Source organism: Oryx dammah, unplaced genomic scaffold (genome assembly GCF_014754425.2).
Source record: "Oryx dammah isolate SB20612 unplaced genomic scaffold, SCBI_Odam_1.1 HiC_scaffold_12, whole genome shotgun sequence".
In the NCBI taxonomy this organism is placed as follows: domain Eukaryota; kingdom Metazoa; phylum Chordata; class Mammalia; order Artiodactyla; family Bovidae; genus Oryx; species Oryx dammah.
In genome coordinates, this window is record NW_024070196.1 from 56,929,206 (window position 1) to 56,952,898 (window position 23,693).

A 23,693-nucleotide genomic window follows, 5' to 3' on the forward strand; every position below is an offset into this window, starting at 1 on the left:
TGTGGAAATAAAGATGAGGTCCCCAGATACCCTGAAATTGAGAGTAGGAATTAAATTAAACTTTTAGGGGAGGTAATTTGGCATTGTCAGTGTTTCAAATGTACATTCCCTGGACCAGCAGTATCACTTCTAAGAATTTATACACAGAAGTGTTTGCACAGGGATCTATAATGATTTTTTTTGGCAGCAGTGAAAAATCTGGACTCAACCCAAATGCCCATCAGGAGGGGAGTGTTTGAATACACTGTAATATATCTGTATAACCAAATACTCAGCCAGCCTTTAAAAGAATGAAGTAGCTCTTTGTAAATATCCTGGACATGGGAAGAAATCCATAATATCTTTTAAGTGGAAAATAAGTGATTTGCAAAAGCGCTGGTATAATAGCATCTTATTTGTTGTAAAATGATTTAATGTATTTATATGTGTATATTTATACATGTGTGTGTATGTATTTGTATATGCAGACAAATGTCTGCAGGACTACATGGCAGGTGTTCTTTCTAAGAAGAGGAATTTTATTTTATGCACTTCTGTAGTGTATATAATAGCAAGAAACATGCATCCGTTTTATAATTGAAAAATAACAATAAAATGCAGTGTTGGCATAGAAAACAAAATAGGACGCTTCCCTGGTGGCCCAGAGGTTAAAGCGTCTGCCTGCAATGCTGGAGACCTGGGTTCAATCCCTGGGTTGGGAAGATCCCCTGGAGAAGGAAATGGCAACCCACTCCTATATACTTGCCTGGAGAATCCCATGGACGGAGGAGCCTGGTGGGCTACAGTCCATGGGGTCGCAAAGAGTCGGACACAACTGAGCAACTTCACTTTCACCCTCTAGAAGGACAGTCAGACCTTCCCCCACCCCCGCCGCCTGCCTAGGTGGTTTTGGCAAAATTCCTCTAGGGTGACAGGCATCTATTCTGTTCACCCAAGGCCCCGGTCACCTGTTACATACTCCAGACTGTGAGTCTCTGTTGATGGGAAAGGAGCTTTGGCTCTGGTTTCTTGCCAGATGTTGAGTTTTCTGAAGATAATTCAAGCTAACACCTAGGTATAACAATGCCCCTGGCACTGGTTACTCTAGAACATTCTTTTTGAAAAGAGGCCGTGTGGTTACAGGCGTTTGGCTCAACTGTTAACCTCAGGGCCCGTGAAGGACACCCTTCACAGAATCTGGGATTGTGCTCTGCTGGTTGGGTGGACCCCCTTGCTCTTTGCCACTCCCTTCAGAATCCTGGTGCCATGTTGGACATGGCACAGTGAAGGGTGGAGAGCTTCGTTTGGATCCCAGATTTGCCCTCTCCCACCTCTATGGCCTTGAATATGGCACTGACTCTGTTTAGGCCTCAGTTTGTCATCTGTAAAATGGGTCTGACCTGCCCGTTTGTATGACATTTGCTGGGGGAAGGTACATGAAGGGACTTTGTAAGGGACTGTTGTATGGGTTCCTCAGACTAAAATGTTCAAACGCCTTCTTCCTTTGGAGTAACCTGGTACCGTGTTTAGTGTCTCCTCCATCAGAAAGTCAGCTCCATGACACTAGGAAACTCATCTGCTTCACCTACCCCTACACCCAAAGCCCAGCCCAGTGCCGACGGCTGAAGGCACTAATTAAATGTTTGTTGAGTGAATGAACGAGTGAACAAGTGACTTGAGGCTCGTTTACGTCCCAGAACTGCAGGTTCTTTTTCTTTAAACTGTCTCTGGCCGTGAATTCCATCCATTCATTTCTTTAATGGATGTTTATTGAGCATCCACTATATACCAGGTACTGTTTCAGGCACTGGGTAAGGAGCAAGGCGTACATCAGATGTGCCCTATAAGAGTTGACTGTTGCCACTGTAACAAATTGCCATGAGCTTAGTGGCTCGAAGCAGCAGAAGTTTATAACTCTACAGTTAAGGAGTCAGAAGTCCAAAATCAGTTTCACTGGGCTCAATATCAAGGTGTCTGCAGAGCTGGTTTCTTTAGGAGGTTCTAGGAAAGAATCCATTCCCTTGCCTTTTCCTAGCTCCTCAAGGGCCGCTTGCGTGCCTTTACTCATGGCCCTACCTCTGTCCAACCTCCGCTTCCATTATCACATCTCCTCCTCTGATCCTCTGACTTGGATCCTCCTGCCTCCCTCTCATAAGGACCCTTGTGATTATACTCAAGGTTCACCCAGGGAATCCAGAATAATCCCCTTATCTCAGGATCCTCAACTTAAACATATGCAAAGTCCCCTTGGTCATGTAAGGTAACATATTCCCGGGTTCCTAAGACTAGGATGTGGACGTGTTGGGAATGGAGTTGGGGGGAAAGGGCCTTGTCTCTGCCCTCATTGAGTTTATAGCTTAGTGGAAGAGACAGATGTTAGCCTAGCTAACAGACACACGAAAACAGGATTTTAAATTGTGGTGAGTGCTGTGAGGAGAGAACAGTGCTATGAGCAAAGTCAAGAGGCTGAAACGTCAGAGGCAGCTGAAGGCAGGAGGGAAGTTGTTCAGGCAGACAGAGGGGAACACATGTAAAGGCCCTGTTACCAGAAAGAGCTGGAAACATGTGACTGATGGCTCAGAGTGCCCATAACCAAGGCACCAGGCAAGGCTCAGAGCTGCAGGGCTGAGGCCTGGTGGGGCCTTGCAGGGAACTGCGTGGTTTAGGCAGGGGATGATTTGATCTTTCCACCTCCCTTCTAGATCCTTTCTTTCAGATGGCCACTGAGGCTGCTCTCTGAGGAGTCCATAGGGAGGGAATGTGGCTTTGAGAGTGGAAAAGCCTTCAAAGTGGCCTGTTTGTCTCTCTGACCTCTGGTCACCTGCAACCTCTCAGTTCCCGAACCCTCTTTGATACCAGACAGCCAGGAGCCACTCAGAGTCATCAGCTGCCCCTGCTTCTCTCTGGTGTCCATCATCAGCAAGAACAGGCGGGGTTCACAGCACCCTTTCCCTCCTCCTCTGGCCAAGACTCTCTCCCTTTCAGTCATCAGGAGCGAGCTGTCCTCAGGCCATGGAGGGGTCCTGGCAGGAGTCGGAGGCTGTGTGTGGAGGCATTTGCCGGGTGTCCCATTGCTGGACACCTGTCCCTTCTCAGAGTGACACCCATTCCCCATCACCAGCCCCGCCTCTTTAAAAGAATGTTTAACTGCCAGCTAACCTTTTCTGCAGACACTGAATCCCCAGTTCCAGTTGGGGAGGGAAGAAATAAGCTAAGTCTCTTGAGAATCCCAGGTAGTTTTTCTTTTTTAATTTTAGTCCTTGTTGACTAATAAAATGTCCAAATGCAATGAAAAAAAACCTAAGGTATCTAATGGAAAAAGGGTCCCTGACATCACAGAGGTCAGATTTCTTTTAAAGCTGTGTTCTGTAACCTTGAACGAGTTGCTGCCCAAACTGGGTACTTTGTTTTCCAGAATTAGAAAAATGCATCCATTTGGGTTCCAGCTAGCTAAGATATTTGGGGGATTGCTGTGCTAAAAGAGACTTGAGTAATTCAACGAACATGAGCAGCTCACTCTCTGGGTGCAAGGCTCCAAGCCAGGTGCTTGGATCCTGAATACCAGAACTTGCTGTCCATTCTGGGATGGGGGTGAGGTTTATAAACCAGTTCCACCCTCAGGGCCAGCTCACGACTGAGTTGTTTGAAACTCTCTGTTTATGAATTATAAAGCATTCTTGTCTATTAGTTAAGAGAACTTAGAAAGATATCAGCTTATGCATCGCTGTTAACCCTGATTCTGCATCATCCCTGAGCTCTCATCTTATGTAATGATGAGCTCTGCCCTATGTAGGAGAGATATTATTGGTCCCCGTTTCACATATCTGGAAACTGAGACTTGGAGAGAGATGCCCAAACTTTCACAGGCAATCGAAGGAGGAACACGGATTCAACCCTACGGGATTGGGTTCTGAATTCCAGGTTTGGAGCCACTGTACTGATTCTTGGTGAGCCAGCTTGTCTCTGAATGGATAAAACTGTTTCTGGAAGTGTATCCACCAGCTCAGACTCATATCTGATCCCATCCCTGCTCACTGCCTTTACTTGAGGACATAAAACTCTGTGTGACCTGTCTCCTGCCCCTGACTTCCCTCTTGGCCCCTGATCCAGGTTCTTCACCCCACTGGAGCAGTGATAACACTGGAAACGTTGGGGATGTCTGGAACAACTGGCCTCCAGTGAACAGACGGAAAGTAAAATGAATTCTAGGAAAATCAGCAGTGAATCTGAGGAATTTTCTTTTATATTATCTTTCCTTAGATACAGAAATTTGTGCCTTTGCTAGGCAGGATAATGGTCTGATCCTGGGTCCTGTGAATACGTTACTTTACACACCTAAAGGAACTTTGCCACTGTTACTGAATTAAGGATCTTGAAGTGGAAAGATTACCCTGGATTGTCTGGGTGGATTCTAAACACAGTCATGAGGATCTTTTATAAGAGGGAGACAAGGCGATCAAAGACAGTAGAAGGCAACGTCAGGATGGAAGCAGCGACTAGGGTGATGGGGGCATGAGCCAAGAAACGGAGGTGGATTTTCCAGCTGGAAAAGGCAAGGAGAAAGTTCTCCTTTGGAGCCTCCAGAAAGAACAAGCCGCCTATGACTGTTTTCAGGCTTCTGACCTTCAGAACTCTTAAGAGGATAAATTTGTGTTAAGCCATCTAATTTACAATAATTTGTTACAGCAGCAATAAGAAAACCAATACAATGCTCAGTGCAGAAAATTAGGAAAACGTGGGAAACACATAGATCACCTTCACCCAGTGCTCCTGGCCCCATCCCCAACTTCTGGCAGTCCCAAATCTGATCGCAGCTTCTGTGAGTTTGATTGCTTTTTAGATTCTGCATATAAGTGAGATTGTACTGTTTATCTTTCTCCATCTGACTTATTTTACTTAGCATGGTATCTTCTAGGTCCATCCCTTCTGTCACAAACAGCAATGGCAAGATTTCATTCTTTATCATGGCTGAATAGTATTCAATTGTATATGTATGTGTGTGTGTATATATATATATATATACACACACATATTTTCTCTATCCATTTGTCTATCGATGGGCACTTAGGGTATTTCCATAACTTTGGATGCTGATTTCTTTTCCTTCAGATATATACCCAGAGGTGCAATTGCTGGATCATCTGGTAGTTCTCATTTTTACTTTTTTAGGAGCTGCCTACTGTTTTCCACAGGGGCTGTACCAATTTACATTCCCACCAAGGGTGCACAAGGGTTTCCTTTTCTTTACATCTTTACCAATATTTGTCATTTCTTGTCTCTTATGATAATAGGCATCCAGACTGTGAGGTGATATGTTATTGTGGTCATAAAGGATTTTCTTAAGCCACTATAATCACTCTGCCAGAAGGGAGAAAATTAATGTGTTAGATTATAGATTAGAGGCTTTCTCTCTCTACGTGTGTGTCTTTATGGGTTTAACAAAGATGGGATTGTGCTCAGGATGGCTCTCCAAGGTGGGGTGCTCTGTCTTTAGGGAGTTTCAGTGGGAGGGTTGGCTTGAGTATTTCTGGATTCTTTACACATGTTCTCAGTCCCTTAGAATTCGGGGTGTCTGCAGAAGTCTGGAAACTGTCAGGGGTAGGCAGAGGACCACAGGGTGGCTACAGGAACCCCATTTGTTACCTGAAGGGCCAGCTCCGGGGCAGCACTCACTGTGGTATTTTCTTTCTTTTGCAAGCGTCCCACTACTACAAATACAGGCAGCAGTTCATCTTCCCAGGTGAGTTTCCTGTGAGCTCAGTTTCTTCCAAGCAAGCCCACTGAGACGTGGCAGCTGCTGTGAGGGGTCAGAGGCGAATGTTGCCGGGGTGGACGAGCCCAAAGAGGATCGGGTGGACCCACCCAGACCACAGGCTAGCGACTGGCGTGGAGGTGGAGGGTGAAAAGGATGGGTGGTCCAAGGACTCAGTGGCACCAACGAGGTCCCAAAGCACAAATGGAAAGGCCTGAGTGGGCGGTCTGCAGTGCAAGGATGGGCAAGGGTGGGGAGGGGTCCAGAACCCCATGGTGGGGGATAGATGGCCAAAGGGGCTGGAATCAGGCGTGGGAGACATCAAACCAAGAGGCCTCATCATCCCAAAGGGGCCTCAGGAGTGAGGAGGACCCAGAGATGATGCTTCAATGGGTGCTTCAGGCCAGAGGCCTGGGGGCTCCGGCAGCCCCATAGGTGCCAATGGGGAGTTTTGTTCAGGATGTCCTCTTGACTACTCATGCATTTCAGCAGGTAAATTCAAGTGGCCAGGGAAAGAAGAGAGGGGATTGGGCAGCCAGGGACTCCTGATCTGTTGAGAAGTTTCCAGCCGCCGGCATCTCCCAGGAATCAGGCTTTAGGGGGAGCCCGTGGACCCCTTGTCTGGTTTCTGACTGTCCAATCTTTGGCTCTCAGATGTGGTGCCGGTGCCAGAGACACCGACACGGGCGCCCCAGGTCATCCTGCATCCAGTGACCTCGAATCCAATGTAAGTGGTACAGAGACCTCTCCCCCTGCCCTGGCCTTCCAGTTTGCTCATGATCCCTGTCTTCTTTCTTCCTCTTCCTGGGACTGATGGGGAGGGAGGCAGGGTCGGGGGGAAGCCTGAGGGGGCCATAGAGACAAGGGAATAACTTAGGCAGAGAGAGGGGAGAATGTGACAGCCCAGGCCGAGAGGGACAGTGCTAGTCCCCGTGAGTCACTTCTGCCGTGTGTCTCTGGTCTTGCCAATCAAGTGTGACTTCCAGGGACTATTTCCTTCAGACCCCCAGACCCTCCTGTGATCAGAAAGACAACTTCCCCCAGGCAATAGCTAAACCTTAATGGAAGGGCAGTTATTCTACATCATTATCCCCTGTTTAAAAAGGAAAATTTAGGTTTATGCTAGAGATCAGTAACTTACAGCCAATGGGACAGACCCATATTTTTGTAAATAAAGTTTTATTGGAACACAGCCATGCCCATTTATTCACAACATGCTGTCTATGGCAGCATTCGGACTACAACAACAGAAATGAGTCATTCCAACAGAGACCACTGTGTGGCCAGCAGGCTCTAAAATATTTACTATCTGGCCCAGCAAGTTTGCCGATCCCTGGTTTCTAACATTACAAAAATAAAATGAGCTTATTTTGTGAAATTTAAACTATTCTATAAAAAAGAAAAAGAATAATTTATAATTGCACTCTTAGAAGTATGCTCTATTCATATTTTACATACTTGTGATCTAAACTGTGTGCAATTTCCGTCCTGCTCTGTTTATCCCTTAATGCTTTAACATCATATTTTTCATACTATTCCAGACTCTTCATACACATGGATTTTAAAATACCATATTGATGTGGAATGATTTCCTTAACCATTTCTCTACTGCTGGATCTTACATCTTCCCATATTTCACTGTTATAAACAGTTCTGCAATGAACATCTTTGTGTGTGATGTCTTTAGCATCCTTAGGATACAAGCTCTCTTTCTAGGCACTCTATTGCTCATGCAGCCAAAGTGAAATCACCTTCCATAACTTCTGTGGTTGTGACCCAACTCTAGGGCATGCTAAGGACCCAACGTTGGTTTGACGTCTTTCCAAACTCACATTTTTCCCTACCTGGTTTTTCTTCCAGCTCCCGCAGCTGCTCCATCCTTTCTGACCCATGTTACCCACTTTGTTAAAGACCCAAATGGTACATCTCTGAGATCAAAGGAGCAGCAGTTTGCCGGAGGATGTTGTGCTGACATCTAGCTCCAGATCGTTTCTCTGCAGCACATAAACTAATTCCACAATTTGTGCAAGATGAACTCCAGGTTATTAACTGAGAGTCAGGGAGTGCCAGTGAAAAACAGAGTCAATAAGTGCCCACGATCTGCTTAAATGTGCGTGGAGTGATGGGAACTGACTCTTTGCAGCAGGGAAATCGTTTAATAGCCCTGGCTGCTGTAATCACGCCTTGATGCAAGCCGAGGAGGGCAGCCCATTCTGTTGAGTGTGGGGAGGGACTCCAGCTGCATTGTTCCATCTCCCCCGGGGCATCAGATTTCCAGCGTGCGGTTTCTGCCTTTCGAAGCTGTACAGATTTCCAGCGTGCGGTTTCTGCCTTTCGAAGCTGTACTATAAACTATTGGTTAATAGGATGGCAAATGCTACTTCTTTCTTCTTCTTCTAGCTCTTACAGTCTTTCAGACTCCCTCTCACCAGGAGTCTCCCCAGCAAGTGGACTGACTCTGTCTGCAGGGGTGGCAGCTTCCTGGTGAGGTTTGAGGGTCAAGATAGGGGAGCCCCCCTCAAATAAGGAGATGGGGTGGGGGAACCGGCTAAGCTTCTACTGGGGAAATAGAAGGGGGCCATGGTGCCTACTGTGATCCTTTTCTCCCACCAGTTCCAGTTCACTCCGGAAATATCCTCTACCTTGAAAACCCACTCCCCCCACCAAATTCTTTAACACACACTGTGCCTTGCATCTCCCTCGCGTATCCTGTGCTCCAGCACGCCCACAAATCCCCTGCATGTGCACCCAGCCCACACGCACACAGAACAACCCCCGCACAGAGCCCATCCCAGGATGCCCACACAGCCCTCAGTGGACACTTAGCACTCACAGTGTTTGTGCCCCTACTCAGAACACAACTGCAGCTCAGCAGCTCAAGAATGCATGGGATACCCACACACGTGCACACACTCGCACACACACCTGTGTCTTCCAGTCCAATACAATCTGCCTCCTCTTCGTTCTCACCCACACATCTCCACTGAACGTGATTGGCAAGGTCCAACTCAAAACACTGTGTACTTTCAAATTCATCCAGTGATCCTCTCTCTCGGGCATTTCCATCACCATCCATTTATTCAGTTCATACCTAACTTTTGACCCATGTTACTCATAGCCTTTCTGCACTAGTACTATAAATATTCCTTAAGGTCAGGAAGCCATGTCAGTCTCAATGCTGTATCCCTCTAAGGGTCTGGCACTGTTCCTGACTCTTAATTCTAATCAAATGGATGAATGAATGAATGAGCAAAAACAGTCAAAGAATCCTTCCAAAAGATTCAGAACTGTAGAGATCTGATTAATCCTTTCCTAAGGAACACCTACAGCTCTGGGGATCCTGCCATCCATGGCATTTTATAAGGAATTTATAAGGCCAATTTATACAGAAATTGCTAGATTAGGGGAAACCAACAAAGAAAAATGAGCCCTGAGCAGACCAGAAAGTCCATTTAAAACAGTGTCCTTGTGCATCTCTCCTTGGTGGCAAGGTTATGGATTATTTTAGACACAAGCAGTGAAGGGAAATTGGAGAAAAAGGCTTAATGGAGCGCTTCACATTTTAAGATGTTTCATACATGGATCAAGTCAATGCATGCACCCATCATTTCATCCAAGGGTCACGTTTATTTTTCTTTCTTTAAAGCTTGGAAGGAAATCCATTACTTCAAATTGAAGTGGAGCCAACCTCGGAGGTGAGAACTGGAGAGCGATGAAGCAAATGAAGCAACTTTTTCTGGGGGCTGCCCACTTGGCAAAGGCGATTGATGTCTTTGATGACGCAGAGGGCTTGGGGTGGACTGGGGGTACAGTGCCCTGCTTGATGGATGTTCTAACTCCAGGACGACTAATGAGCGAGGGGCCCCTCCTGGCGCCAAGCCTAATGGGCCGTTAACATGGTGTGCATCACGGAAAAGCTAGTTTTGCGGAAGCTGGCAAGTGATCTGCATTCTTAGTTGAAAATTCAGCTCAGGGCCAGAGAGTACCAAGAGGGATGTGCCCCACTACTTTCTGAAGAATATGTGAGAGGAGGGGACGAGGGCCTCAGGGTCTCTGGCTTAGCAGGGTGTTAAGAATGTTCTGGGGCCTCTTCCCACCTGCCAGAACCCCTAGAGGAATAAACAAAGTCTGGGGTGAGAACCAGAGCCCTGACTCCTCGGCTCTGCTGTTCTGTCCTGAACTGAAGGGAATGGAGTCAGGGTACCCAGAGCAAATCATGTCCTTTTCTGGAACGATCGCAGTAGCTGGAAAGTGACCCTGAAAGAAGCTGTATTTCCCATGTCATTTCTCCTGAACATGCCTTTGGGAGTAGCTTGCTCAGGTTTGGGGTTTAGAGAGACTGCACCCAGCCAAGGGGTCTCCTCTGGCTCTCTTGTCAGGCTCCGAGCCCCTGAGAGTCACCACCACCTCCTCACCCCCCCACCACCCTCACTGGGCTCAGGCTGCTGCTGCTTGCCCACTCCAGCTGAACAAGCCAAGGGACCAGGCCCCCTAGCCTTAGGTGCCCCTGGACACCACGCTGGGAAGGCGGATCCCTAGGCCTGGAGTTTCTAACTGTTGCAGTGGTCACGCCTAAGTGTGCCTGAGTCATGTGGGCATGCAGTGAAAATGCAGAGTCCTGGCTCTGGCCTGCTGATTTTCTGATTCAGAAAATCTGGCTGGGGCCCAGGAGTCTGTATTTTTTTTTTCAGCCATCCCGGCAGTTGTTTCGTACAGGCAGTCAGGTCTGTGCAAAGAACTCAACAGATCTTTGCCTCACGGAAAACCTCACACCACCCCCAGGGGCAGATGTCATTAGCCCCACTTTATGATGAGTCAAGGAAGGCCCAGAGAAGTGAAGCACCTTGCCCAAGGTCACACAGCGGCCAGATTCCAACTCATCTGGTCTGACTGTTAAGCCCACTCTGTCAACCTCTCACTCTTGTATCTCCTGCTCTCCCAGCTGCACAGGAACCCTGGGCCTCCAGCCTATCCCGAGTACCTCTGACACCTCCTGGTTTCTGCCTCATGAATTCAAATTCCTCCAAGGGAGTGAAGGCCCTCCCTGTTGAGGATTGTCACATGTTATATGAAGGTGTATAGGGTGTCCATATTTCAGCCTGTTGTCTTTCTTACTCCTACATAAATAACCAGACAAGTCAGAACATCATGGTCTAGTAGGAGGGCATCGAATATTAGGAGTCGAGAGACCTGATTCTTAACCCTTGCTCTGCCTGGCGGCCTGACCGGAGCTAGGCACTTCCCACAGGGACCAACCATCCCTGTCTGCCGGTTTCCCAAGTGTGAGACTGTCAGTCCCCAAACGGGCGAAGTCCTGGGAAATCAGGATAGGTGGTCCCTGCCCCCCAGCATTTCCTGTCTCTGAGCTTCAGTTTCATGATCTCCCTTTCAGCATCTTCACTTCAGCACAATGATAGACAGGAGGTACCTGGGCAAATAGAAAGAGACACATGTGCACCAGCGGACAACACACAGCGGGGACGTGGCGGGCAGGCGGGATGCTGACGGGAACTGACCCCTCTCCCGCTCTGGCCGTAGAATGAGGAGGGCCACGACGAGGCCGAGGAGTCGGAGGACGACTTTGAGGAGATGAACCTGTCCCTCCTCTCGGCCCGGAGCTTCCCGCGCAAGGCCAGCCAGACTAGCATCTTCCTCCAGGAGTGGGACATCCCCTTCGAGCAGCTGGAAATCGGCGAGCTCATCGGGAAAGGCCGCTTCGGGCAGGTGTACCACGGCCGCTGGCATGGCGAGGTGGCCATCCGGCTGATTGACATCGAGAGGGACAACGAGGAACAGCTCAAGGCCTTCAAGCGGGAGGTGATGGCCTATAGGCAGACACGGCATGAGAACGTGGTGCTGTTCATGGGCGCCTGCATGAGCCCGCCCCACCTGGCCATCATCACCAGGTCAGTCCTGCCCGGGTTCCCCTCTGCCATATTCATTCCCAAAGCTCTACTTCCGGCAGTATTGAGCATCGGGGGTTCTGGTAGATTCGACATTCTGGTGAATAGAGAGTCTGGCTTTACCAGTCACAACATCTATGGTTTGAAGCTTTGAGATTCCAGAAAATGCTATTCGTGCTATAACTCTGGTTGAGAAGTGCTCTGGAGAGAGCTCCCTGTGGGAAGTCAGAAAAGCTGGTATTGAACCCCCTTGTGCTCCACATTTGTGAAATGTGAGGCTCAAATTTGAGGCTCACTTTCCACATTTGTGAAATGTGAGGCTCACATTTGAGGCTCACTTTCTCCAAATGTAATTGAATGGATTAGACTAACTCGGGTGTCAGCAAACTTTTCCTATAAAGGACCCAATAGTGTTTTTGGCCTTGCAGGCCATAAGGTTTCTGCAGCAACAGCTCATCTCTGCTACTTTAGTGTGAAAACAACCTCAGATAAACTATAAGTGGATGTCTGTGGCTGTGTGCCAATAAAACTTTATTAACACAACCAGGCGATGGGCTGGGTTTGACCTACAGACCCTAGTGTGTTGAACCTGGATCAACATGCTGATGACTTACTCTGGCTTTCATTAAAACAGCAGAGCACATTTGTAGGGCTCCACCATTGTTGTTTTAAATATTCAGGATCCATGGACTATAGCTATACAAAAGGGGTGGTTAACAGAGAAGTAACGTTAGGAACATATCAGATGTTGGGAACTTTTTTGGACTTGCTGTCTCTAACCTCACGCAGTGATGCAGGCATTGGAAAAAAATAACTGTAGATTCAGTTGAGCAGTTGTGGAACAATCTTTTGATGTGTTTTTAAGCTGAGGCCTTTGCTCTCCTATCACTTTGGACTAGCCACAGCCTCCGTGTTCTTGGTGTGGCCTGTGATGCCAAGGGTCCATTAGGAATCTTCTCTTTCTTAATCTCAATACAAGCAGTAAGATCCCAAGTACACAAGCCTTGCATCTTGGCAAGTGCTATGGTGGGAGCTGTGAGCTCAGGGAAGATCTGGTATGTCTTTGATCTATTCCCTTGTGATCCATACAAACCCTCTTTGAGTCTGTTTGTAAGACCTGGGTGATGGGTAGAAGCTGTGTTATCATCTGTCACCATTGATTATGCAGCTGGAGGGTTGACTGGAACTTGTGTGTCAAATGGTAAGTGCTTGCAAAGGATTAGAGATCTAAGGATGGCCCATCAACCCTTCTTTAAACCAAGGTAGAAACTGGCAGCTCTTACTTCTACACATTCAGGTATGACCTAAATCAAATCCCTTATGATTATACAGTAGAAGTGAGAAATAGATTTAAGGGCCTAGATCTGATAGACGGAGTGCCTGATGAACTATGGACAGAGGTTCATGACATTGTACAGGAGACGGGGATCCAGACCATTCCCATGGAAAAGAAATGCAAAAAAGCAAAATGGCTGTGTGAGGAGGCCTTACAAATAGCTGTGAAAAGAAGAGAAGCAAAAAGCAAAGGAGAAAAGGAAAGATATAAGCATCTGAATGCAGAATTCCAAAGAATAACAAGGAGAGATAAGAAAGCCTTCCTCAGTGATCAATGCAAAGAAATAGAGGAAAAGAACAGAATGGGAAAGACTAGAGATCTCTTCAAGAAAACTAGAGATACCAAGGGAACATTTCATGCAAAGATGGGCTCGATAAAGGACAGAAATGGTCTGGACCTAACAGAAGCAGAAGATATTAAGAAGAGGTGGCAAGAATACACAGAAGAATTGTACAAAAAAGATCTTCATGACCAAGATAACCATAATGGTGTGATCACTCACCCAGAGCCAGACATCCTGGAGTGTGAAGTCAAGTGGGCCTTAGAAAGCATCACTATGAACAAAGCTAGTGGAGGTGATGGAATTCCAGTGGAGATATTTCAAATCCTGAAAGATGATGCTGTGAAAGTGCTGCACTCAATATGCCAGCAAATTTGGAAAACTCAGCAGTGGCTGCAGGACTGGAAAAGGTCAGTTTTCATTCCAATCCCAAAGAAAGGCAATGCCAAAGAATGTTCAAACTACCACACAATTGCACTCATCTCACACGCTAGTGAAGTGTAATGCTCAAAATTCTCCAACCCAGACTTCAGCAGTACGTGAACTGTGAACTCCAGATGTTCAAGCTGGTTTTGGAAAAGGCAGAGGAACCAGAGATCAAATTGCCAACATCCGCTGGATCATGGAAAAAGCGAGAGAGTTCCAGAAAAACATCTATTTCTGCTTTATTGACTATGCCAAAGCCTTTGACCGTGTGGATCACAATAAACTGTGGAAAATTCTGAAAGAGATGGGAATACCAGACCACCTGACCTGCCTCTTGAGAAACCTGTATGCAGGTCAGGAAGCAACAGTTAGAACTGGACATGGAACAACAGACTGGTTCCAAATAGGAAAAGGAGTACATCAAGGCTATATATTGTCATCCTGCTTATTTAACTTCTATGCAGAGTACATCATGAGAAATGCTGGGCTGGAAGAAGCACAAGCTGGAATCCAGATTGCCGGGAGAAATATCAATTACCTCAGATAGGCAGATGACACCAGCCTTATGGCAGAAAGTGAAGAGGAACTAAAAAGCCTCTTGATGAAAATGAAAGAGGAGAGTGAAAAAGTTGGCTTAAAGCTCAACATTCCGAAAACGAAGATCATGGCATCTGGTCCCATCACTTCATGGGAAATAGATGGGGAAACAGTGGAAACAATGGCAGACTTTATTTTTGGGGGGCTCCCAAATCACTGCAGATGGTGACTGCAGCCATGAAATTAAAAGATGCTTACTCCTTGGAAAGAAAGTTATGACCAACCTAGATAGTATATTGAAAAGCAGAGATTACTTTGCCAACTAAGGTCCCATCTAGTCAAGGCTATGGTTTTTCCAGTGGTCATGTATGGATGTGAGAGTTGGACGGTGAAGAAAGCTGAGCGCCAAAGAATTGATGCTTTTGAACTGTGGTGTTGGAGAAGACTCTTGAGAGTCCCTTGGACTGCAAGGAGATCCAACCAGTCCATCCTAAAGGAGATCAATCCTGGGTGTTCATTGGAAGGACTGATGCTTAAGCTGAAACTCCAATACTTTGGGCACCTCATGAGAAGAGTTGACTCATTGGAAAAGACCCTGATGCTGGGAGGGATTGGGGGCAGGAGGAGAAGGGGACGACAGAGGATGAGTTGGCTGGATGGCATCACCGACTTGATGGACATGAGTTTGAGTGAACTCCGGGAGTTGGTGATGGACAGGGAGGCCTGGCATGCTGTGATTCATGGGGTCACAAAGAGTCGGATGTGACTGAGTGACTGAACTGAAATGAACTGAACTTCTACACAGGACCAGAAGTGGCTATCAGATAATCAACTCAGATCATATTCAAGGACTGAGCTGCTCTGAGTAGAGAAGTGGAATAGTAAGCTTTTCTGAGTAACAAACACCCCCAAACTTCACAGTTTCTTGCTAGTCTGCACACAGTTCTTCTGGGCTAAGCCAGGCTCAGTGGCTGGGGTCTTGGATGTGTCTGTGGTCCGCTGGCAGGTCAGATTGAGGGCTAGTCAGTCTCGAATGCCCTCACTCACATGTCTGATGGTTGGACACGTGTTTGATGGTTGACAGATTGTCAGCTGGGATGCCTCAGTTCTTCTACACGTGGCCTCTCACCCCCCAACAGGCCAGCTTGGGCTCCTTTCCATGGTGGTCTCGGAGTTCCAAGTACAGCAAGACAGCAAGAGGTCAAGCCCTGGTGGACAGAGGCATTCTCATCTCTGTCTGTGTTGCACTGGCTGATGTCCAGTGGCCAAAGTAAGTCACATGGCCAACCTCTATCCAAGGTGTGGAGAACAGACTCTACCTCTGGCTGGGAGGACTGGGAATGCCATTGTTGCGAGAATGTTCATGCCAGGAGAGGGCCAGTGTGTGGTTGTTTTTCCCACCTACCACTGCCAGCAAGCCCCTTAGCTCCCTTTTCTTTCTCCTTTCTGGTATGTATCATCTATATCAGTAAGGCTGTCTGCAGCCCTTTACTTGGGGTACACAAGTTTGATTAGAAGATGGTCTTCCCCACCACCACTGGTTTCTGTCCCTGTTCCCACCAGTCTGCCATCCCAATTCCTTCTCTCTGATCAGCTCCTCACCTTCTGGCCTACTAAAACCCCTCTTTTTCTAATCCCCAGATTAGAAATTCAAAATCCATCATCTCTTCCCCTGTGCCTGGACCCTCTAAGGACCTCCTGGCCTCTGACTTTTTCCAGGGGTAATGATGGAACCCACTTACCCACGCCTCCTCCCCTCTTCCCCAAGGGCAGGCTAATTGGAAATGGATGGATGCAGTTAGCAGCCTTCCTTGAAAAAAAGAGTGGCTATTATGAAAATGTGTCGCTCCCCCAGCAAGCCAGCTGCGTTGGCGGCCCCTTTTCTATTATATACAGAATCCTGAGTCCCCCTCCCCAAGCACCATAACTGCTTGCAGATTTCACAAATAGCACAGCCTTTTCCTGGCACCACGATAAAGACTCCGCAGCTTTGGGACATATAATTGGTCTCTGAAGTGTTTTGGTATTTTGTTTGAAGAAGCCAGATGAGCCCCAAAGAAGTGGCATTTATTCCATATTATTGTGTCATTATATGTTTATCTGAGGGAGGGGCTGGGTACCTTCCTCATTCCCGTTCAACACCGTCCACTTGTTGGCCACCAGGTTTCTTATCTGAATGTTCAGTTTGAAACCAAATATTTGATTAATTTGATTAATCACTCACATTCGTGCAATTGGCTGGCAGAGGTTGATGGTTGGATGCAAGCCAACCAACTGGAACAGCTTCTGGACCCTGGATTTATTTTACAGGGAACATAAAACCAGATAATCACCTGGCATATTCTGGATATATTCACAATGGCATGTTCTAGCCAATTACTTAGTAATCATCATTGAAGTTAACACATATTTCTAAGATTAGCTTCCTTGTAATGCAGTGTGGGTGGCTCTTGGGGAGTGAGTAATAACCAACTAGTTACCCAGTTGCTAGAGCCACAAATGCAATTAGCAGCAAGATTGCTAAATCGTTTCACAATTGGGTCATTATAGGATTATTGCAAGGCTATAGCCCGTCTGCACAATCACTCATTTTTTTTTTAAGCCCCAGATGGAATTTGAAAGCTAATAAAGATAGAGTTGAACGAAAGCATCTCTTGTGCTTCTCCCTTACTGCAGTGTCTCTTAGATCTCAGTTTCCCCGTCTGTAAAATAAACAGGTGGAAGCAGATGCTGGTTGCAGGGTCCTTCTCTGGTTCTCTGAGCCTGGGCTGCTTCAGAAGCAGTCTGGAACAGCCCTGGAACCAGGCTTCCCAAAATGCCGTCCACCAGGGCCTCCTGCCTCAGAGCCACCAAAGGGAGGAAGGTTGCTAAAATGCAGATTCCTGGGTCCCACCTCTCTTCATTTCCTAGGACCATCATGACAAATGGCCACAACCTTGATAGCTTAAACCACCATGCTTTCATTCTCTTACAGGTGTGGAGGTCAGAAGTTTGGAGTGGGTCTTGCTACAACCAAAGCAGGGCTGCTTTGTTTTCTGGAGGCTTTGGAGCTTTTAAAGCTCCCAACTTTTAGAGCTGCCTTCCTTGCATCCCTTGGCTTGTGGCCCCATCCTCCATCTTCAAAGCCAGCAACATGGCATCTTACTTCCACTGTTGCAGGTCACATCTCTCTAATAAGAACTCTTGTGGTTACATGTAGGACCTACCCAGGTAATCCAAGATAATCTCCCATTTCAAGATGTTTGACTTAATGGCACCTGCAAACTTCCTTTTGCTGTATAAACTGACAGTCACAGTGTCCAGCAATTAGGAGCTGGATATCTCTGGGGGCCATTTTCCAGTCTATTGAATTGTCCTCAGTCTGGTGGATCAAGTCTATTTGTAGGTGAAGCCTTTTTCAACCAAGCTCCCATTCTAATTCCAACACACTTGGGATCCTGCCCTAAAGAGTATCGCCAGGGAATATTATTAAGTGCACAGCGTAGGTGTCAGATGCGTCCAGCTAATGCAGAGGAAAATGGAAACAGAAATTTCCAAGGAAGACAGGACAGAATTACAAAGGACTCGGACCTCAGAGGGGAGGTAATGTGTTACCTATCTGGTGACAGGAGTCTGGGCCAACCTGCCTTAGCTTGATGCCATGGAAACAAAACAAATCCCTGAAGCTGATGTCTCCAGAAGGGCTTCCCTAGGGCAGCCTGATGCCACTGAACCCACCCTGGCCGTGTCACAGACGTGGAAACTGAGAGCGGGAGAGGCAAGAAGGAGCCAGGACAGGAGCACAGGTCTCCATCATCAGTACACCTCATCCCCCATCAGTTTGAAAATCCCATCCTTCTCCAGTCTTGTCCATGCAACCATCCATCCATCCATCCAAACGACAGGTATTTAGTAAACTCTTACTAAGCACCAGACATTTTGCTGGATGTTAGGGGACGATAGTGAGCAAGACAGGCATGGACCGGGTTCATAGAGGGCTATTATTTTATCTGGAGAGACAGCAGTAAATGCTGAAGCAAGAGATCATTTGAGTAGGTCCCAGTCTGTTGAAGGAAACAAACTGGAGAGATGTGCTGCAGAGGGACTTGGGTGTCAGGGTAATTTTAAGGATGTGTGTGTTGGGCTGGGGTGGTGTCCAGGCAGCCTCTCTGAAGCAGTGGTATTTGGGCAGGAACCCTGATTTTAGGAGCCAGCAGTGCAGACATGGACGCAGGGCACACCCCGTAGAGGGAACAGCAAATGCGAAGGCCCAGGAGTAGGAATGAGCAGAGGGTGCTTAAAAGACCAGAAGGAAGACTGTGGTGGCAGAGCCTGGTGGGTGAGGGCAAGAGGGTAGACAACGAGGGTAAAGAAGCTGGCAGGAGCCAGACTGGGAAGGGGAGGGGCTCTCTAGCTGGTTTGGGGGGCAGGGTTTAAAACAATATCGACACCTACCCCAGTCTCTCATCCTCAGCACTGTGACCTTCTCATCAGCCCTGTGACCTTTGGGGCTGGACAGTTCATTTATGGGGGATGTCCTGTGCTTTCTAGGCACTCCCTGCCCCCTGCCCACTAGGCACCAGGAGTACCAACTCCCTAGTTGTGATAACCCAAATGTCTTAGATTGCCAATACCGCCTGGGGGCAAAGTCGCCCCAGTTAAGGACTCTGTAGTTCCCATAGAATCTCTAATTAGTCTGGATGGGGCTCGGCCCTCAGTACAAAGCCTCCCCAGGTGATTCTTTCAGCAGCCAGGAGACCCTCTGTCGTAGGACCTAAAAACTTGATGAGAGGTCTGAGTTCTATGCTCAGTGCAGCAGGCAGGGACAGTATCCGGTGGGTTTGGGGGCAAAAACTGGGAAATTTCTAACATGAAGGATGTTGCGGAGTGTTTTTAAAGCAGGGACTATTTTGATGGCTGCCAAGGCAACAACAGGTCAAAGAAATGTCAGTTTATCTGCCCTAAGAGCTGGTGGCTTCGGCGGGTGCCAGCATCCACTTCCACCGCCCATCCCACTGCCCCTGGCCAGACCAGGAAGCCCTGTGTTATAAAGACCACCCTGTTGTAGCTGCTGTATTAACAGTGAGTGAGGGTCTGCACCAGCGGAGGGGAAGCTGCCAAGTGTGAGCCTAGGGAGGAAGAAGCTGCCCCATTCCTTCCATAAAGGTTTATCACAATGTCCCAATGTCCTCCTTACGTTCTGCATCAGCCAGGACAGGAGGACTTGGAGAGCTGTGAGACAGGTAGAGGCTTTTCTTGCCTTTTCTTACAGCTAAAGGAGGCAGCATAGCTGATCCTCATTGTTAAAACCATTTCCCTGACTGAGGAACGTTAATAATTTAACGTTAATAAATGCAGAATCCTCCAGAAGAAACAGATTCCACCAGCCTTCAGCAAGGCACAGGGACAGTCTCCTGGTACTGAACATTTTCAGTTCAGTTCAGTCGCTCAGTCATGTCCGACTCTCTGCAACCCCATGGATTGCAGCACGCCAGGCCTCCCTGTCCATCACCAACTCCTGGAGTTTACTTAAACTCATGATCATTGAGTCGGTAATGCCATCCAACCATCTCATCCTGTCGTCCCCTTCTCCTCCCACCTTTAATCTTTTCCAGCATCAGAATCTTCCAGTGAGTCAGCTCTTCATATCAGGTGGCCAAAGTATTGGAGTTTCAACTTCAGCATCAGTCCTTCCAATGAATATTCAGGACTGATTTCCTTTAGGATGGACTGATTGGATCTCCTTGCTGTCCAGGGGACTCTCAAGAGTCTTCTTTAACACCACAGTTCAAAACCATCAATTCTTGGGCACTCAGCTTTCTTTAGAGTCCAACTCTCATATCCATACATGACTACTGGGAAAACGACAGCCTTGACTAGACAGATTGTTGGCAAAGTAATGTCTTTGCTTTTTAATATGTTGTCTAGGTTGGTCATAACTTTTCTTCCAAGGAGTAAGCATCTTTTAATTTTATGGCTGTAGTCATCGTCTGTGTAATTTTGGAGCCCCCCAAAATAAAGTCTGCCACTGTTTCCATTGTTTCCCCATCTATTTGCCATGAAGTGATGGGACTGGATGCCATGATCTTAGTTTTCTGAATGTTGAGCTTTAAGCCAACTTTTTTACTCTTCTTTTTTACTTTCATCCAGAGGCTCTTTAGTTTTTCACCTTCTGCCATAAGGGTGATGCCCATTTTACAGATGAGAAAACTGAGGTCAGAGAAGCTAAGGGAGCCCTTGTCCAGATCATAGAACAGATAACTGGCAGAACCTGGAATTGAGCAGATGTACATCTGAATATATAGACATTCTCCTGATGGGTTGGTAGTTGAGGTAATTGGGAGTCAACATTATCAACCTTCTGTTTCCAGTGGGTCTGGAATCTGCATGCTTTTGGACAATGTGTAGTTAACTTCTTCTATCTAGGGGTTTCAGTATCTGCAAAACAGGTCAGAGGATATAGCTCAATATTATCTACAGCCCTTGAAAGTGAAAGTCCTGTCCTACTCTTTGAGACCCCATGGACTGTAGCCGGCTGGGCTCCTCTGTCCATGGGATTCTCCAGGTAAGAATACAGGAGTGGGTAGCCATTCCCTTCTCCAGGGGATCTTCCTGACCCAGGGATTGACCCAGGTCTCCTGCATTGAAGAGGAACTAAAGAAAGGTCCTCGACTTCGCTTAATGGTTAAACTATTATTATTTTGTCTTTCTTGGCTGTTTTCCCTTGTCTCTGCATTTTCTCACTTTTCTAATTAAAATTTTCCTCCCAGGGAAGGCCTGGGAGGCCAAAATTTTCCTATAAATAAGAGGCAAGGGAAGGACATGGAGGTTTCTATCCCCAGAAGGCCCCATGGGTTCTGCTCAGCTACGATCCCCTCTCTTCTTTGATACTCTTCAATCTTGAGAAGGAACAGGTACAGGATAGAAGAGGAAATCCTAAACTTGGCAGGGGAACCTGGTTTTAGAGGGGGACTGCGTTTCAAGATGGGAATGAAATGGGCATGTCTGAGGACTACAAGGAAGCAAGAGCGAGTGATGGGGGCCTCGGGGAAGGAGCTACAGGGCCTCAGAAGTGCAGGTGAAGCCTTGGAGTCTATCCTAATGCAGGGGGAAGATTTTAAGCAGGAGCTGTCCCACCCCTCTGGAAGTTTCCTGAAGGCCAGGCTGCTGCCTCCTTTGACTCTCACCTGCTTGAATCAACTGTGTCAGAACTCATTTGGTTGAGAGCAACAATGCCGTCGACCGAGCCCAGCTGTAAGGGACACAGACTGAGGAAATGGGACTCTGGGATGTCCTGGCTGACAGCGTGATGTTTCTAGAGCTTCGGGAAAGATGCTGAATTGTTCCTCTGCCTTGGGAACACAGTGAACTTCACCATGATGCTCTCACAGGGATGGAAGTAGGGGAGAGTGACGTGTTAGGGGCATTACCTTAAATAAACATCTGGTCTCTAAAGAGGGGCTCGGGCTTTGCGCCCCAGGAAAGAGAGCGAAGGAAGGAGAACATTTCTGCACAGCTCTTGAGCGGATTTTCTCTCTCATTCAGTGCCTGGCATCAGCCCCCTTGCTGGGTGCCTGGAGTCTAAGTGCAATTCTGCAGTCATGTCATCCTGACTGTTCTGCCGGCACACACAGGACATCCACAGCCTGTCCTCATCTCCCAGGGATGAGACAGGAATGAAATCCCACGGGGCCTCATTTGCACAGCTTTTTAAGTCTGGTAAATATCAGGAGCTATTTAATAGGTTATTTATTTCCAGCTCCGAATCAGTTCCTGTTTTTCACGCTTTCAAACATAATAACTCCAGGCTGCTATCTTTGACACATGGAGGACCCTGCCTTCTGCTAAGATGGTAACGTAGTGCCTGAATGAGGTCTTTTTTGTGACTCTACGTATGGGCTTTCTGATTTTTTTCTGTCTTCAGGCCACTTTGATTGTCCTAAATATATCATACAAGAGTTGGGGCGGGGGGGAACCTGAGCACATGAAGATTCCGTTCCCCCCCTCATCTAGTGGAACTGACTTCCTTTTATGTTCAAAAAGCTGAATTGCTTTCTCTTTATATAAAGCACAGCTGAAAAGACTTTTTTGTCTGTGGCTGTCTTTAATTGTGCTGGAGTGTAAGACGCCCCGGGACCTTTTTGAAGGAAGCCTATAAAAGGGCTGTATGGTCATCATCATCATCATCATTATTAGCATTGTCTCACTTACACGTACATGCCTGTTGGTAAATGAGCATGTGACCAGCAGAGGACTTGCGTGGGTGAAAAGGTACGCCACTGCTTTCCTCAAATCTGAAAGATTCTACGCTGGCCTGTGTGACACCATCTTCACTTGCCTTTTGTGTCTTATTACACAAGTGATAACTCATTTGTTGTTGAAAATACACATCAGCAAAAAGAAAAAAGTGAAATTCAACCACAGTGTCTCCAGCTAGAGGCATTTTGCTATGTATCATTCTAGGCAGTTTTCTGAGTATATATGCCAACTCACCCTTTGTATTTGTCAGAGTAACAAGTAGCTGCTGTAACAAATAAGCCTTAAAACATTAAGTGGCTTAATACAAGAGAAATGTATTTCTTGTTTATGTAACAGTCCAAGATATGTGTTTCTGGATGGCAGGTGGCTGTTCTCCATGTGTGGAGGGGTTCATGCTCAATCCCATCTTTTGGAGCTTTTCCCAGGGCTCAGAATCCTCTGCTTTCAGTGGGGGAAAGAGGAAAAGCATGCAAGGTCATATGGGTCACATAATAATGCTACCATTTCACTCGTATATCACGAACTGGCCCAGCCCCTGGGCCATACCTGACTGCAAGGGAGGCTGAGAAATAGCTAAACTATATCCCTGGAGAGAAAACAACTTGGGTTTCAATGAAGAACCAGCAACTGTGAAAAACACACATTTATGGGTAGAATCAGTAAGATATGGAGAAAGAAATGGCAACCCACTCCAATATTCCTGTCTTGGATATCCCATGGGCAGAGGAGCCTGACAGGCTACTGTCCACGAGGTTGCAAAGAGTTAGATACAACTTAGCATTTTGTTGCTGTTGTTCAGTCACTCAGTTGTGTCCGACTCTTTGCAGCCTTCTAAACTGCAGCAGCCAGGCTTCCCTGTCCTTCACCATCTCCTGGAGTTTGCTCAAACTCGTGCCCATTGAATCAGTGATGCCATCTAACCATCTCATCCTCTGTTGCCCCCTTCTCCTCCTGCCTTCAATCTTTCCCAGCATAAGAGTCTTTTCCAATGAGTTGGCTCTTTGCATCAGGTGGCCAAAGTATTAGAGTTTCAGCTTCAGCATCAATCCTTCCAATGAGTATTCAGTGTTGATATCCTTTAGGATTGACTGGTTTGATCTCCTTGCGGTCCAAGGGACTCTCAAGAGTCTTCTCCAGTACCACAGTTCAAAAGCATCAATTCTTCGGTGCTCAGCCTTCTTTATGGTCCAACTCTCACATCTATACGTGGCTACTGGAAAAACCATAGTTTCGACTATACTC

At 47.1% G+C, this 23,693-nt stretch overlaps 1 protein-coding gene across 1 annotated transcript in view; it reads left to right on the plus strand.

Annotated features, from left to right (window-relative positions):
* KSR2 (kinase suppressor of ras 2) overlaps nucleotides 1–23,693 on the plus strand; it is a 348,927-nt gene that overhangs the window by 276,270 nt on the left and 48,964 nt on the right. The window contains exons 10-13 of the mRNA XM_040251625.1: nucleotides 5,678–5,719; nucleotides 6,386–6,458; nucleotides 9,378–9,426; nucleotides 11,270–11,637. Coding sequence (XP_040107559.1) covers nucleotides 5,678–5,719; nucleotides 6,386–6,458; nucleotides 9,378–9,426; nucleotides 11,270–11,637 — 532 coding nt within the window. The remainder of the gene's footprint in view (nucleotides 1–5,677; nucleotides 5,720–6,385; nucleotides 6,459–9,377; nucleotides 9,427–11,269; nucleotides 11,638–23,693) is intronic.